The sequence below is a fragment of the Saimiri boliviensis genome, chromosome 11 (assembly GCF_048565385.1).
Source record: "Saimiri boliviensis isolate mSaiBol1 chromosome 11, mSaiBol1.pri, whole genome shotgun sequence".
NCBI lineage: Eukaryota > Metazoa > Chordata > Mammalia > Primates > Cebidae > Saimiri > Saimiri boliviensis.
This window is the reverse complement of record NC_133459.1, coordinates 117,242,828-117,260,602: the sequence shown is the minus strand read 5'-3', so window position 1 is coordinate 117,260,602 and position 17,775 is coordinate 117,242,828. Positions and strand designations below refer to the sequence as shown.

The 17,775-nt window shown below is 35.8% G+C and overlaps 1 protein-coding gene across 6 annotated transcripts in view; it reads right to left on the bottom strand.

The window, feature by feature from the left end:
* EVI5 (ecotropic viral integration site 5) overlaps nucleotides 1–17,775 on the bottom strand; it is a 215,300-nt gene that overhangs the window by 11,129 nt on the left and 186,396 nt on the right. Inside the window, exon 20 of one of the 6 annotated variants that reach the window (XM_074381422.1) lies at nucleotides 6,631–12,286. The exons of the other annotated variants lie outside the window; for them this stretch is intronic. Within the exon in view, the coding sequence (XP_074237523.1) occupies nucleotides 12,194–12,286 (93 nt within the window). The 3' untranslated portion in view covers nucleotides 6,631–12,193. Of the gene's footprint in view, nucleotides 1–6,630; nucleotides 12,287–17,775 lie in introns of those variants that run through there. 6 annotated transcript variants of the gene reach the window in all.

Sequence of the window (17,775 nt, the reverse complement as noted above, 5' to 3'; positions counted from 1 at the left end):
TCTTACCTGAAAGTCATGAGCTTTGAGAATGGAAAGGCCTATCAAGTGTTCAGGACAGTGGATAAAAGTTGACCTATACTGTGATACATGTATGTATTTAGACTCCACTGTTTTTGCCCATTATAAAATTGCTTTTTATCTGTTAGACCATTAACCTAACACTTTCCTGTTTAGTATATTTCCGTATCCTCTTCATATGGACCCATACGAGAAATTTCTTTCAAAGTTTGGAAATAGAAAAAGAGTAACTGGTTTGGCTATGTCTTACTAGACACCCTGAATCTTCAACATATTATGCTCCTTACTTTGCTTTGGCTACCAAGTATGTGACTCACTTTGATACTGTATGCATTTTTGGGTGCTAATATTAATTCTCATCTTACCAGATTTTGCCTTAGCAATGATTCTTTTAACTGTTAGACTGAACCATATATTGCCACTTTTTAAGTGAATGTCAAATGTCGAGTATCAGTAATTTAATTCTGTTTAACCTAATATTTGATTATTTTTGTGTCAGATGTATTCATGCCAACTGCCTAAAAATCTATGGGGAACAAAGTAGGGTATAAATATAAAAATAGACATTTGTCATTGTGTATAATGAGTCTCAGTTTCAATTATTGTTTGGTTGTATTCTATGAATAAGGTCATTAATAAAACAATCAAATATGGCTCCACATTTACTAGTAGCTTGGCCATTTAGACAATAATAGAAAGACGAGCCAGAACCAAATCCCTAATCCAATATCAAAATAAAAACAAAAAACCTGTTGCTTTCATTTTAAGTCTTTTGTTTTCTGGTATGATGCTGTTACTTTAAAATGTTAGCATTTTTATAAACTATTTTTAAATAATGTTTATAGTATTTAAAATAAATCAATGGGCATATTTTCATAAATACATTCATAAATATTGTACTTATTAACACATATGAATGAATATACATAGGTAAACTTTTTTCTAAATCAGATGATTTGACACTAAGGCTTATTTAAAATAAGCACTGTTTGGAAAAATATGGAATAATTAGTTGCTGTAGATATATTCTATCTTTTCTATTAGTCCCTTGATGGTAGGGATTATTTCTTAATCATTTCTGTATCCTAGAACTTGGTATTCTTAGCTGATAAGAGTAGGCACATAAATGTCGAGGAACTACACTGAAAAGATGGTAGGACTCTTGAAAAAGCCCTAGGTACTAATTATTTATCACATCCTTTTAAATGCTCAATGAGAACATTAGTAAGTAGACAGATGGGAGTACTAACCATACAAGACCCCAATAATATATTAGTTCTTACCTGATGTGGACTGTTTCATCATGTTATGCATTAAGAGACAAAGTATAAAAAGTAAAAACATGGAGAATTTATTTAAATATTTAAGACATCTGAAACACATGGCACAAGTTTGATAGTTAATGAAATCTTTTTTTAATAATCTCTAAATCTACTTTAGGTTAATGAAATCTCAACTTTTTGCATTATCAATAAAGAGATCAGATTTTAGAATCTCTCTGTGTATATTAAACAATGCTGCCACCCCAAAAAATTTAGCAATGAGAAAAGGAAAGCTATAAGTTACTATGCAATTTACAAAGAATAAAGCATAAAAATGCAGTATAGTTAATAAGAAAACAGGAAACTGTCATGTTCATAGACTGATGAAAGGTTTTGACAGGAAGCAGTAGAGTTTCTTACTGTAAGATAGTAAAAAAATTCAAACACTAAAAAAAATTATTTTAAAAAGATTACAGCTATTCCACACAAAAATTATCATTAAAGTTCTACAGTAGGGAGAACCTGTAGAGATATATATATTCTGAAGACCAGAAGGACTTCATAATTATCAAGGATATGTAAGTATTTAAAAATTTTTCATTAGTCTACTTTATTGGCTAAACCACTAAACATTAAGACAGAAATTTCTTTTATGAAACAGAGAAGTGTCATGGTTTTACAGTTTTGTAGTCTTTAAATACAGGTTCTTTATAAGTGATACAGAAATCTGTGCCGAGAAAATATGATCACCTGGGCAAGTGTCTGTGTGGCTAGAGGAGACAATGTGCTATGTATCTGCTTTCTTTCAGCACATCATAGGACACTGGTAACTTGAAAAAGTTATGGTTGATTTTTTTTTAACACTTGATTTTAAGGAGACATAACAAGTTACCCTTTAATTTTAACATTTTGGGTAATGGAATTAATAATACAATCTTATATTTATATAATGCTTTACAGTTAAAAGTCCTTTCATGCATATTATTTCACATTAAAAATTTTTCCCCTGTGTGTGATTGGAGGTTACACTCTGCAGACAACTACCACTTTCTGAGATTCAAAAGAATAAGAGGAAGGGCTGCATTGGGTATTTTGAAAGACAATCAATCCACAACAAAGTGGAAAAAAGTCATCCACACACCAAAAAAAACCCCTAACCAAATGAACTTTGATCACTACTAGACAGGGTTTAAACCACTGAAGTGAATCATGTGATACCAAGTGAACTGCAAAACAGTTGCAGTAAGTTTCCAAGACTGAGTCATATCAGATTATAAAAGCTATTTGTACATTTAAGTGTGTATAATCAATCTTTGTAAAACAAAGAGCTATAGCTTTTTGAGCTAAATGTAACATTTCTGTAAGTGATATATTTAGAATTTTAATAACTATGTATTTTACTTTTCATGGAAAGATCTAATAATTACATAGTTTGTATTTCTAAGTTCTAGAGGCTTTACTTTTTTTTTTTTTTTTTTTCCATCCTCAGAGTTTGGTCAGTAATTTTGTTGGATTCCTTACAGAATACCTTTAATAGCTTTCTCAGTTTTCAAAATCTAAAATAAATGTAACGGGAGATGGTATGCAAAATTTATTCTTAATTATCAGCTCCTTTAAACACTGAATTGTAAACCTGATAAAGATTAAGCTAGCAATAACCACACAAACAAAATGATTTCCAGAGAATCAGAACAGGAAATCAATAAGAGTGATCAACTGGAGGTCATGATTTCTTGATTACTTTATTACACAGACAAGAGCCAAAATTCCAATCTATAGTACTTAAAAGAAAACTTTAAAAGCTTAAAGCCAAAAATATTTTCAATAAATAAATATTGAATAAATTCAATAAAAGAATTTCAATAAATAAAATTCTTTTATTGAAAGTAATATTAGGTACACAAGGCTGAAAATATTTTTTAATATTAGGTACACAAGGCTGAAAATATTTTTGGCTTTAAACTGAGTAAATCATAAAAAATATAAAACATTTAGAATGGAAAACATTGTAGATTTCATGTAAGATGCATAAAATCCAATAGTTGAAGCTGACATTTTTAGATGGAAAAAACATGTACCCACATTAATAAGTAAAAAAAAGTAGAAGGGGAAAGGAAAGTTTGGAATTGAAGAAACTTACAACTGCACACTTTTTACCTGAGAAGAAGAGAGAGGGAGTCATTTACAGAGAATTCTTAGTTTTTCTACAGTGCACACTTAGATGTATTCAGTACTGTGGGCAAACAAAATGAAACTGCCACTGAATGTCTTCTTCCTGGCAGCTGACACTTCTTGATAAAATTGAAACCATTAACATTATTTAGAAGGTATTCTAAGGTCAACGGTGATGAGACTAGGAATATGTAAGGTTCTATGTAAATTTATGACCAATTACAGGAAATAAATCACTTCACACTTTTCACTCTGAACTTTTAAAGCTACATCAAAGTGACATGTAGATTTCATTTAACCTTTAGCAAAATGAAGCATTTAAAAATTCAAACCTTTAGCATATACCTCATGAAAATGAAGTACTTCTTTTCCATTTGGATTGAATTCTGTTAAGAGGAAATTATTGTTCTTTAAAGCTGTATCATAAATTTTATTGGTCCATCAATCAATTAGCCAAATATGCACTGAGTGCTTAGGTGACAAGTGTTGTGAAGCTGGAAAGGCAAAGACAAATGACAAGGCTCCTGCCCTCAGTTAAAAATCTGAAGGGCAAGACAAAAAACAAACAAACAAACAAAAAGCAGCCGATTCCAAAGTGGCATACTGCTAAGAAAACCTCCAGGAGAAGCAAGACACTGGCTAGAAGGGATAATTCTTAGGGAACGACTAAGATCATGTGTGATTTGGATCTGGAAGGATGAGCAGAGGTATAGGGAGGAGAAATCAGGCACAGGTGGCATGGGGAAAAGCATAAGGCCAGAGAATGTATCATGTCTTAAGAAACTGCAAGTGGTTTGGTGTGGCTGGATATAGGTCTCAAAATGAGAGGTGAGAGATGAAACTTGAAAGAAAGCTGGGGCTAAAGTATGAAGAATCTTACGTCATATTAAATAACTACAATTTTACCATGAAGGCTATGGGTGAGTCACTAAAGCAGGGGAGTAGTGTCATTAGATTTTATCTAATCATTTATAATACCACACTGTGACTTTATAATGTGTTTTGTGGTATACTGGAATAATAAGAAGACTTATTTAGCCCTTACTACCTCCCAGGATGTTTTCCAGCATTAATTTCCAGCATTAATTTACTTAATTCCCCCAATATCTCTCACAATATAATTGAGGAACGGAGGAACACTTTTCTTTAGGTGTTAAATCACTCAAGAAATCTGATAAAAATCTTGAACCCATTCCCCAAAAGATCCACTTATGTTTATCATAAAATATTTGTAAACACTTTAATAGACCTCATCCATGGGCCCCAGGTAAGGAAGCTGTCCAGAAGAGAAAGACTGTGAATTTTTAAAATGGCTTTGAAACATCATTTGCATTCCATACAATTTACCCATTTAGAGTGTACAATTTGATGGCTTTTAGTATATGCACAGAGTTGTGCAACTATCACCACAACCAATCCGAGAGTATCTTCATCATGCCATAAATAAACTGCACGCCTCCCAGCTGTCACCCTCTAATCCCCTCCCTTCCCCTCCATACCCAAGGAACCACTAATCTACTTTCTTTCTCTACAAATGTATCTATTCTGGACATACAAATGAAATCATACAATATGTGGCCTTCTGTGACTGATTTTTGAAAATTTATCATCCATGTTCTGGCATGTGTCAGTACTTGATTCCTTTTATTGCCTAATAATTGATCATATGGATATACCACATTTATTTATCCAGTGATCAGATGATTGACATTTGGGTTGTTTCTACTCTCTAAATATAAATAATATTAATATTTATTTATTAATAATAAATATTATTAATATTAAACATGTGGACATGTTTTCAAGTTACTTGAGTATATACCCAGGAATGAAACTGCTAGGTCATATAGTAACTCTATGTTTAACCATTTAAGGACCTACTATACTGTTTTCAAGGTGGCTGTACTATTTTACATTCCTACCAGCTGTGTATGAGGGTTCCAATTTTTCTACATCTTTGGAACATTTTTTGTTGTCTGTTTTATTATAGCTATCCTAGTAAGTGTGAAGTGGAATCTCATTGTCATTTTGGTTTGCATTTGATCACTGATGTTGTTGGGCATATTTTCTTGTGTCTACTGACCATCTGGTATATCATATTTGGAGAACAGTCTATTCAGATCCTTTATTCATCTTATAATTGGGTTATTTACCTTTTTATAATTGAATTGAAAGAGTTCTTTATATATTCTAGATACAAGTCCCTTACAAGGTAAATTATTTAATTTTTTTCTCCTATTCTCTAGCTTGTCTTTTTACTTTCTTGATGGTGATCTTTGAAGCAGGAAAGTTTTAAATTTGATGATATTCAACTTATCTATTTTCTTCTCTGTTGCTTGTGCCTGTAGTGTGATATCTAAGAATTATTCCGTAAGTCTCATTTCCTTTTCTTATAAAAACAGAAGCTTGGCCAGGCACAGTGGCTCATACCTGTAATCCCAGCACTTTGGAAGGCTGAGGCAGGCGGATCACCTGAGGTCAGGAGTTTTGAGACCAGTCTGGCCAACACGGTGAAACCCCATCTCTACTAAAAATACAAAAATTAGCTGGGCATGGTGGCAGGCACCTGAAATACTAGCTACTCAGGAGGCTGAGGCAGGAGAATTGACTGACCCTGGGAGGCAGAGGTTGCAGTGAGCTGATATGGCGCCACTGCACTCCAGCCTAAGTGACAGAGTAAGACTCTGTCTCAAAAAAAACAAACAAACAAGAAAACCAGAAGCTTTATCTATAAAGTCAACTACTCTCACTTTTAGTGTTCCATAGAAGAAAGTCTGAAAATCATTCTAGTCATATACAAGCGTTTCAGTTTAAAAAACATAGTGGGGCTGGGCGCGGTGGCTCAAGCCTGTAATCCCAGCACTTTGGGAGGTCAAGGCGGGTGGATCACGAGGTCAAGAGATCGAGACCATCCTGGTCAACATGGTGAAACCCCGTCTCTACTAAAAATACAAAAAATCAGCTGGGCGTGGTGGCGTGTGCCTGTAATCCCAGCTACTCAGGAGGCTGAGGCAGGAGAATTGCCTGAACCCAGGAGGCGGAGGTTGCGGTGAGCCGAGATCGCGCCATTGCACTCCAGCCTGGGTAATAAGCCGTCTCAAAAAAAAAAAAAAAAAAAAAAAAATATATATATATATATATATATATATATATATATATGAGAGAGAGAGAGAAGAAAGACATTTAAAAATCAGAAATCACGTATCTGATTAGGAACACGTATTTAGAATATGTAAAGAACTCTTGCAACTCAATTATAAAAAGACAATACAATTTAAAAACAGGTGAAGGATCTAAATAAGACATTTCTCTGAAGAAGCTATAAACGGCCAACAAGCATGAGAAAACATGCTCAATATCATTAGTCACCAATGTACATAAAAACCATAATGAGCTGGCTACTTCATCAAAAAGATAAATAATAAATGTTAGCAAGAATGTGTATAAATCAGAACATTCATACACAGCTGGTGGGAATGTAAAACGGTATAGCTACTTTGGAAAACAGTAGGGTAGTTCTCAAAATAGTTAAACGTACAGCTACCATATGACCCAGCAATTCCATTACTGAGCATATACCCAAATAAAAACATATGATTATATGGAAATTTGTAAATGAATGTTCAAAATAGTATTATTTATGATTGCCAAAAAGTGGGAATAAAGCAAATATCAATTGATGAATGGATAAATGCAAGTATCAGAATAAAGCGAGTCACATGAATTTTGTTTCCCAGTGCACAGGGAGGGGAGCACTACACACTGGGGTCTGTTAGGGGGAAATAGGGGAGGGACGGGGCAGGTGGGGAGTTGGGGAGAGATAGCATGGGGAGAAATGCCAGATATAGGTGATGAGGACGAAGGCAGCAAATCACACTCCCACATGTGTATCTATGCAACAATCTTGCATGTTCTTCACATGTACCCCAAAACCTAAAATGCAATTCAAAAAAAAAAAGTTATCTTTATACTATACTATAGTCTGTTAAGTGTGCAATAGTGTAAGTTTAAAAACAATGTACCTTAATTAAAAATAGTTTATTGCTAAAAAATGCAAATAATCACCTGAGCTGTCAGCAAGTAATAATCTTTTTGCTGGTGGAGAGTCTTGCTTTGATGCTGGTGGCAGCAGACTGGCCAGTTACTGAAAGTTGGGTGCCTGAGGCAATTTCTTAAAGTTTGCTGCGTTTACTGACTTTGCCTTTTACGAAGCATTTCTCTGTAGCACTAGATGCTGTTTGGTAGCATTTTACTCACAGCAGAACTTCTTTCAAAATTGGAGTAAATGCTCTCAAACCCTGCAGCTGCTTTATCAACTAAGTTTATGAATATTCTAAATCTTTTGTTGCCATCTCAACAATGTTCACAATATCATTACCAGGAGAAGATTCTAGCTCACGAAACCACTTTTTTTTTTTCTTTGCTCATCCTTAAGAAGCAACTCCTCATCCATTCAAGTTTGATAATGAGATTGCAGCAATTCAGGCACATCTTCAGGCTCTACAACATTAATTCTAGTTTTCTTCCTTTTTTCACTACATCTGCAGTGACTTCCTCCACTGAAGTCTTCAATCCCTCAAAGGGTTGGAATCAACTTCTTCTAAACTCCTGTAAATGTTGATCTTTCAACTCCCTTCCATGAATCATAAATTTTCTTAATGGCATCTAGAATTGTGAACCTTTTTCAGAGGATTTCAATTTACTTTGCCCAAATCCATTAGAGGAATCGCTATATATGGCACTATATGTCCTTTGGACAACCTGCTGCAGCTTCTACATCAGCACTTGCTGCTTCACCTTGTACTTTTCTGTGATGGAGCCCTATGAAATGATATCTTAAATAATAAGACTTGAATGTTGAAATGACTCCTTGATCCACGGGCTGCAGAATGAATGTTTCGTTAGCAGGCATGAAAACAACATTAACCGCCTTTGTATACCTACATCAGAGCTCTTGGGTGATTAGTTGCATTGTTTGTGAGCAGTAATATTTTGAAAGAAAATCATTTTTTCTGAGCATTAGGTTTCAACAGTGGGCTGTTGGCAAAATATTCCGTTTACCAAGCGGTAATCAGATGTGCTGTCATCCAGGCTTTGTTTTTCCATTTACAGAGCACAGGCAAAGTAGATTTGGCATAATTCTTAAGAACCCAAGGGTATTCAGAATGGTAAATGTGCACTTGTCTTCAACATAAAGTCAACAGCTGCATTAGACTCTAACAAGAGAACCATTTAAAGCTTTAAAGCAAGGCACTGACTTCTCTGTTGCTATCAACGCCCTAGATAGCATCTTCCTCCAATATAAGGCTGTTTCATTTACATTAAAAATCTGTTGTTTAGAGTGACCTCCTTCAACAATGATCTTAGCTAGATCTTCTGGCTAACTTGCTGTAGTTTCTACATCAGTACTTGCTACTTCACCTTGCACTTTTATGTGATGGATATGGTTTCTTTCCTTAAACTTCATAACCCAACCTCTGTTAGCTTCCCGCTTTCCTTCTGCAGTGTCCCCACTTCTCTCAGCCTTCACAGAATTGATGAGCATTATGGCCTTGCACTGGACTAGGCTTTGGCTTAAGTGAATGCTGTGACTGGCTTGATCTTCTATCCAGACCACTCAAACTTTCTCCATATCAGCAATGAGGCCGTTTTGCTTTCTTACCATTTGTGTGTTCACTGGAGTAGTAACTTTAATTTCCTTCAAGAACTCTTCCTTTGCAATCACAACTTGGCTAACTGGTGCAAGAGACCTAGCTTTCAGCCTATCTCAGTTTTCAACATGCCTGCCTCACAGCTTAATCATTCTGGCTTTTGATTATATGAGTGCAATTTGTGGCACCTGAAAATGATTACAATAGCAACATCAAAGATCACTGATCACAGATCACCAGAAGGCATAATAGTGGAAAAGTTTAAAAAATTGTGAGAATTACCAAAATGTGACACAGAGACATGAAGTGAGCACATGCTATTGGTAAAATGGCACTGAAAGACCTGCTCAATGCAGGGTTGTGACAAACCTTCAATTTGTAAAAATCACAGTATCTGTGAGGCATAATAAAGCAGAGCCCAATAAAGCCAGGTATGCCTATATATCCGTATGGTAGAACATTATTAGGTGACAAAAATGAATAAAGCACTGACACATGCTACAACATGAATGAGCTTTGAAAACATTATACTAAGTGAAAAAGCCAGTCCAGAAAACCACAGGTTCTATGATTCCATTTATATTAAATGTCCAGAACTGGGAAAACTGTAGAGACAGAAAGTAGATTACTGGTTGCCTATGGGTTGGGGAAATAAGGCTTGGGGAGAAATACGGAGTGACTAGCTAAATGAGCACAGGATTTCTTTTTGGAGAGATGAAAATGTTCTAGAACTGATTGTGATGATAGCTGCATAACTGTGAATATACGAAAAACCACTGAATTGTAACCTTACATGGGTTAATTGTATCACATGTAAATAATGTCTCAGCAAAGCTGTTACTTATATATATAAAAGTAGACAGCTATTTTGTATGTTTCTTATAGAGATGATACCAGATTGAAAATAAGTAATTTTCTAATTAGAAAATGTAGATATAACTTTTATTATATTTTAAAAATATTCATCAGTAATATAAATCTTTTACATTCAGTTGTTTCCTCAACAGAAAAGACATGGTGGTTACTTGCAATAAAAAGTTTAATGCTGTAGACTGAAATATTAATAAGTAGAAGATGAGTGCATTTGTAATATTCACTTTTTTTCAGAAACTATAACTTCTGATGGAAAAATAATTTTTAAAATGTGTGATATACACATATAGCCATATCCCCACACTATTCTGCCATTTAACCCAAAATAAGCTTGCAAATAAAGTCAGTATCCCTCTCTTCCTCCTCCTGAAGTGCTCATAGTCTGCTCAGTCAAGATTGGGCCCTTGCAAACCACATGACCTCATGAATGCTATCTTATCTTATCACAGGTTCCTCAGACTGACCACAATAACTTAAATCAGACAGGCAGCAAAGTAGCATGAAGTCTTTGACACGTACTATTGGCATGACATTTCTAGCTGTCCAGCTTGTGGGGAGTGAAAATCTGATTATCTCATGTCCACCTGCATCTGTGAGATACTGTTCATAAAAAGCACATGATTTACTGTACTACAGACTCCCAACCACAATTTAAATTTTTGTTTTTGTAAATCTGAGAGAGCTACCTATTTTTTATCAATTCCCCTTTAATTGACAGTAAATTAGTGGAGCATACTTTTCATTTGAAAAACTGTCAATATTATGTTATTTTATATTTTTAAAAATAATATTATTAATCAATTTTTTAAAAAAAGAGACAGGGTCTTGCTTTGTTGTCCATGCTGGTCTTGAACTCCTGGCCTCAACTGATCCTCCTGCCTTGGCCTCCCAAAGTGCTGACTAATATTACAGGCCACTGTGCCTAGCCTGTTTCTTTTAAAAACTAGTATTTTATTGAACCAAATTCCTTCTCATAGAAAAGAAGAAAAAAACCCTAGTATTTTAAAATCAAATTACTTTGATGTAAAAGAAAATAAGGTTTTTAAAATTAATACTATATTTCAAAATCATGGTATAGTCAAAAGAAATAAGACTTTAAGAATATAGAGAATTAAAACACAAATGTGATATATTGGGTAACTTAGTGGATAACAGCAAAATATATAAATTAGACTGAAAATATTCAAATTGGCTCTGAAACACACCTCAAATGGAGCAAGACCTCAGAAGTAACATAATTCCAAATAATTTTTAAAAACACAATTAAAGTAGATTATATTTTATGGATTTCCTCATTTGATTAAAAAAGCTTTACTTTCATGGGGAAGGAAGGCAGCACATCACACTGCCACGTGTGTACCTATGCAACAATCTTGCATGTTCTTCACGTGTACCCCCAAACCTAAAATGCAATAAAAACACTGAAGATAAAAAAAAAAAAAGCTTTACTTTCAGCCATTAGATCAATCTCTACGAATGTTATTTTCAGTACCACTCTCTAAAAACAAACTGAGCAGTGGAAGTCTCTCTCACTTTGGCCTCAGGAATGCCCCTTTCTACTGATTTTCCTCCTACTTTTCATACTAATCCTTCTTGGTCTCCTTTATGAATTCTTTACTTGCCTCCAAGGCTCTGCATATATGCCTCTCTGCTTGAAAAATTCTTCTATTTTCCTTTTCCTGGCAACCTTCTACTCCTTCTAATACACAACTGAGGCAGCCCCATGATCAGAGGTTTTCTGACATGTTTCTAGGCCATGGTGCCATGTGTTTCTACCACAGTACTACCCACACTAACTGCCTTTCCTTATCAGTCTGAACTCAACAACTGGAACTATGACTTTTATACACCTAGCACAGCACTGGGATGGAAGGGGCTTTAAGTACCATTTAGCATAAATGCTTTATGATCAAGAAACTGAGGCATGGCCTAAGGAATCCCTATGAACTAAAAGATGTTCAAGTATACACTGATTAAATAGACGTATGAAGTGAATTGGCATCCTAAGGTCATCCAGCTCATCAGTGGCAAAGATAAAACTAGAATCCAGGTACCCTGACTCAAGTCCACTGTTCTAAAGATAACAGTTTCTCAATCACCTGTAGTGTGATGGAGAACAAAGACACACAAAATCTGGAAAGAAAACTCAACTTATTAAATGAAAAAAATGTTCCGGGTGTGGTGGTACATGCCTGTAGTCCCAGCTACTCAGGAGGCTTAGGCAGAAGAGTTGCTTGAACCCAGGAGGCAGAGGTTGCAGTGAGCCGAGGTTGTGCCACTGCACTCCAGCCGGGGCAACAGAGAGAGATTCTGTCTCAAAAAAAAAAAAAAAAAAAAAAAAAAAAAAAAATTAAAAAAGTAAACAAAATCCAGAATCAAGATAAAGAACCAGATAAATTGCATGATTTTTTTCTTTTCTTTTCTTTTTTTTTTTTTTTTTTTTTTTGAGATATGGTCTCATTCTGCTACCCAGGATGAAGTTCAGTGGCATGATCTTGGCTCACTGCAACCCTGACCTCCTGGGTCAAGTGATCCTCCCACCTCAGCCTCCCAGGTAGCTGGGACTATAGGTGTACAGCACCACACCCAGCTACTTTTTGTGGAGACAGGATTTCTCTGTGTTGCCCTGGCTGATCCTGAACTCCTTAACAATCCACCTGCCTCAGTCTCCCAAAGTGCTGGGATTACAGGCATGAGCCACTGTGCCCAGCAACTGAATGACTTTCTATTCCTCCCATTCTCCGTTTTATGGATGTGCTTAGAAGTACTGACATAATAATGGAAGAAAAAGTGGAAGTCAGATGAAGAGTAGGAATAATCAGCTTTTAAATGAATGGAAAAAAATTTAAAAATGAACACTCAAGCTTTGAAACCTAAGTAAATTCACAGGATTTTAAAACTGTAGCTCATTTTAGCATCCCATATCAAGCTGAATGACACATTTGAGCACATCCTATCACTCGAATGATGAATATGTTTAATACTACAGTCATGCTAAAAGTTTACATGTAATTGAAACGGTTTTTGATTTTTTTTCTTTTTTTTGAGATAGAGTCTCACTCTGTTGCCAGGCTGGCATGCAGCGGTGTGATCTCAGCTCACTGCAACGTCTGCCTCCTGTTCAAGAGATTCTCCTGCCTCAGCCTCATGAGTAGCTGGGACTATAGGCACGCACCACCACGTCCAGCTAATTTTTGTATTTTCAGTAGAGACAGGGTTTCACCATGTTGGCCAGGATGGTCTTGATCTCTTGACCTCATGATCCTCCCGCCTTGGCCTCTCAAAGTGCTGGGATTACAGGCATGAGCCACTACACCTGGCTGGTTTTAGATGTTTATATTTCATTTTCCTCATGTCTGGGATCCAAGAATATGTTACTAGTATGGTCTCTTCATGAGAATGCTAAAAGAAAGAGAAGTCTCTTCCACTCAACGAATTAAATCTGCTTAAGAGTTGCTGTAAAAAACTATAAAACCTGTCACTACAAGCTTGATAGTTTGCTCCATTTCCTTAAAAAAATGCTTATCACCATCTGCCTTTCTCATAAACCCAAGTAGTACCTTGACTTCCAGTTTCCATTGCAGTGATTTCTCATGACTTATATTTCCATTCTAATTGTCAAAGCGTAATTATTGGGACCATCTCATAAGAAATTTACTGATCAGTATTAATAAACAGTTTTTCAGCTACATTTGAAATCTAGCTCTACTCACGTAATGTAAAGTACTATTAAAAAACTTGCCATCTAATGCCAGGAAACACAGATGTGTTCAAGGACTAATGGGGTTGTAGAAAGAAAAAAAAAAAAAAAGACACTGGAGCCAGCTTCAAAAAGTTCCCATTGGCCAAAATTGGGACAATCTGAATACCAAGAGAACTGACTGAATTCATTAGAATACTGTGCCAGGACTTTCAAAAGACCCTAAGAAATACAAGGCTGAATAAGATAATCTTTGCCGTCAAGAAATTCACAATTCAGCTTGATTCTGAGCATCAAAGAGGATACAACAACCACTAATTAGAATAAATGAAATTAAGTGCTGTGCTATCTCCCATTTCTAACTATTGAGTACTCCCTATCAGAGCCAACCATATAGTCTTTATCACATTACTTTTCCACTTTTCTCCACCAAACTAAAAGTTCTTTGGGCGCAGGGCTGCTCTTCTCATTGTTTCTACAACAATGCTAGAAAAAAATCCCATTTAATGCAGCTTAACATCCAAGACTGACTTTACAATTCCACCTGTTTCTGTTTCTTGACCAGTGTGATATATCCTTTGAAGATATTTATTTGGTCTCTAATTCTGAGCATCAGACTCAAATCCCTTGTTTTATGTTGGATTCTGTATTCTCTAAGTTGGCTGCTCACTCGGATTTCATCCTAGAAATCTCTTAAGTCTTCTGGAAGCATATCCTACCTTAGTTAATATTCCTAAAAGGCTTTCTTACTTGGTTTCTTACATTTTAAAGTTCTAATATTTTCCCTCACCTGATTTTTAATTGAGATTTTTTTCTTTTCTAGGTGGTTTCCTTATCTAGCACCTTATCCCTCTCCTACTAGATCTCTGTGTTCATGTTGTCATTAATCAACTCATTTCTTAATGAAATTACTATCATTACAGGCACATATTTTCATTAACAAGTTAAAAAATTTTTTTCTATCTATGGCAGCAATTAGATACACAGATGCATATAATGGGTAGAACATCAATTACATTTTATGAATACACCATAAAACTGAAAAGTGGTCTAAAAGTCTTGAATAAAGTAAAGTATCCTCTGTGGGATTATTTATTTATTTATTTTGAGACAGTGTTTCACTCTGCCACCCAGTCTGGAATGCAGTGGTAAAATCTCGGCTCACTGCAACCTCTGCCTTCCCACCTCAAAAAAATTTCCCACCTCCAAAGAAATATAAGACAGTATACAGTAAGTCCTCACTTACCATTTTCCATAGGTTTCTGGAAACTGTCATTTTAATTGAGATGATATATAAAGAAACCATTTTTCCTCCCATCATTATTTTTAAAATGACTTTATTCACAGACATGTTATATGTCCTTCACTTGAAAGTCTCAGTTTCCAAGAACCTACTGATAATGTTAAGTGAGGACTTACTACACTGTCATTTGATTATGTTAAAGTTCCTTATTTCAAAAATTCCTTAATAACAAAATGAGTATACATACTAAAAACCATATTAAGAATGTCTAAGACATTAAAAATACTTTTTGAAAGATAATTAAGTCCATAGCTCAGGTTTATATAAACAGATATAAGAATTTTAAAAACTCAAGGAATATTGACATAATTTTTTTCTTATGCTTTTATTTTATTTTTTTTAGAGTTAGGGTCTCACTGTCACCCATGCTGGACTGCAGTGGCATGATCTTAGCTCACTGCAACCTCAGACTCCTCGGTTCAGAGCAATCCTCCTGCTTCAGTCTCCCAAGCAACTAAAACTACAAGGCCCACACTATCATTCCTGTCTATATAAACATTTTCAAAGTCAAACTTCAGTAAGGGATTTATTTACATTTCTTTTTATTTACTCAAATTACTAATCTCCCACTTAGCTGGTAGAGATAATAAAAAAGATTCCTGTGACATAATTTAAGTTAAAAAAATTATCTTCCCAACAAAAAAGATAGGATGATGAAGACCTCTGGGTAGTAGAAACCAATACAATGATTACTCCTAGAAAGTAAGTTGGTTTTATCTACCTGAGTTGTATGTTCTTTACAGCATACTAAAATAGTTTTTTTTTTGGCCAGCTTTGCCTTGAAATAGCTTACATTTCTCTCTCTCTCTCTCTTTTTTTTTTTTTTGGAGACAGAGTCTCTGTGGCTCAGGCTAGAGTACGCTAGTGAGATCTTGGTTCACTGCAACTTCTGCCTGTTAGGTTTAAGCCATTCCTGTGCCTCAGCTTACAGGCACGTGCCACCATGTCCTGCTAATTTTTTTTTTTTTTTTTTTTTTTTTTAGTAGAGACGGGTTTAGCTATATTGGCCAGGCTGGTCTCAAACTCCTGACCTTAGGTGATCTGTCTGCCTCAGCCTCTCTGAGTGCTGGGATAACAGGCATGAGCTACCATGCTAGGCTGTTTCTATTTCTTCAGGAAGAGTGTTTCAGTAGTATTTAGCAACAGAACATTTCTCCTTTCAAGTTCTTTCTAAAATTATCCATTGTTCTCTGACAAATCATAAAAAATTCTGAAGAAATCTTTTTTTTTTTTTTTTTCTTGATACAGGGTCTTGCTCTGTCACCCAGGCTGGAGTGCAGTGGTGCGATCTCAGCTCACTGCAACCTCCGCTTCCCAAGCTCAAGCAGTCCTCCCACCTCAGACTTCCCAGTAGCTGGAACTATAGGCATGCACCACCACACTTGGTTAATTTTTTTTTTTTTTTTTTTTTTGAGAGACAGGGTTTCTCCATGTTGGCCAGGCTGGTCTCAAACTCCTGACCTGACGTGAGCTGCCTGCCACGGCTTCCCAAATTGCTGGGATTATAGGTTTGAGCCACTTCACCTGGCCAAAAAATCTTTCTTAGTAAGTTTATTCTTCAGCAGGATCAGGGAAGTTTAAAATCTAATTTAAATAATAATGCTGAAATGCTCCCTTCTTCCTTCTGGGACTCCTATGTCTTTAGTCTCTCCAGTTTCCCACTTATCTCCCTCGTGGTTTTGGTCCTCTCCTGGCTCTCTATTCCTTAAAGGTTAAGGAGCTTCAGAACTTCCTCCTGGACCCCTTTCTCTTTATATATGAATGCCATTTATATGCCATTGACGAATATACCTATTTTTTAGCCCTGATCTCTCTTCAGAATTTCAGATTCACATATCCACTGCCTATCTGATATCTTCATTTGAATGTTTAATGGAAATCTCAACCTTACCACAAACCTTGGCATAAAAATAGAGCTCTTGGGTGGAGGTGGTATCCCGCATCCGCATCTCTTCGGAGCTGCGAGTACCTTGGCAACTGGGACCCCAGAGCTTTCCCCAGCGCCTCCTCTCTTATTTTTATAATTTAGGGGAAAAAAAATGAAAAAAATTAAAAGAAAAAATAGAGCTCTTGCTTACCTTTCTCTATCTTAGTCAATGGCACCAACCAACCATTCACTCAGTTACTCAAGCCAACACTCTCTGGAGTCACTGAATGCTTTTTCTTATGAGATAAACATACTTCTAACAGCCACATTACGTTTCCCCTTCTTCCATCCTTCTAAGCCATGTTTGATCTTATCTGGACCATTGTAACAGACTCCTGATGAATTCCCGTGTTCTCATTCTTTCTCTTCTACCTACAATCAGTTCGTCATATGGCAGGCAGAACAAATGAAATTATAAAATTTTCAGTTTGAAACCATCCAAAGAAGTCAGGCACAGTGGTGTGGCCCTGTAGCCTCAGCTACTCAGGAGGTTAATATGGAAGGATTGCTTGAGCCCAGGAGTTAGAGGCTAGCCTGAACAACATAGCAAAACCCCCACCTCTAAAAAAAAAGTAAAAACCAAAACAAACCCAACCAAAAACCCCCCAATAACAACAACTAAAAACATTGAAAAGCTTTCCACTATACCCCCTGGTTTACAAAGCCCTACACAGTTGTCTCTTGGTATCTGTGGAAGACTGGGTCCAGGATGTCCCAAGGATACTAAATCCCATGCATGCTCAAGCCCCTGATATATAATGGCATATTTGTATATAACCCATGCCTGACTTCCTGTATACTTCAAATCATCTCTAGATTACTTATAATACCTAACACAATGTTAATGCAATATAAACTGTTATACTGTA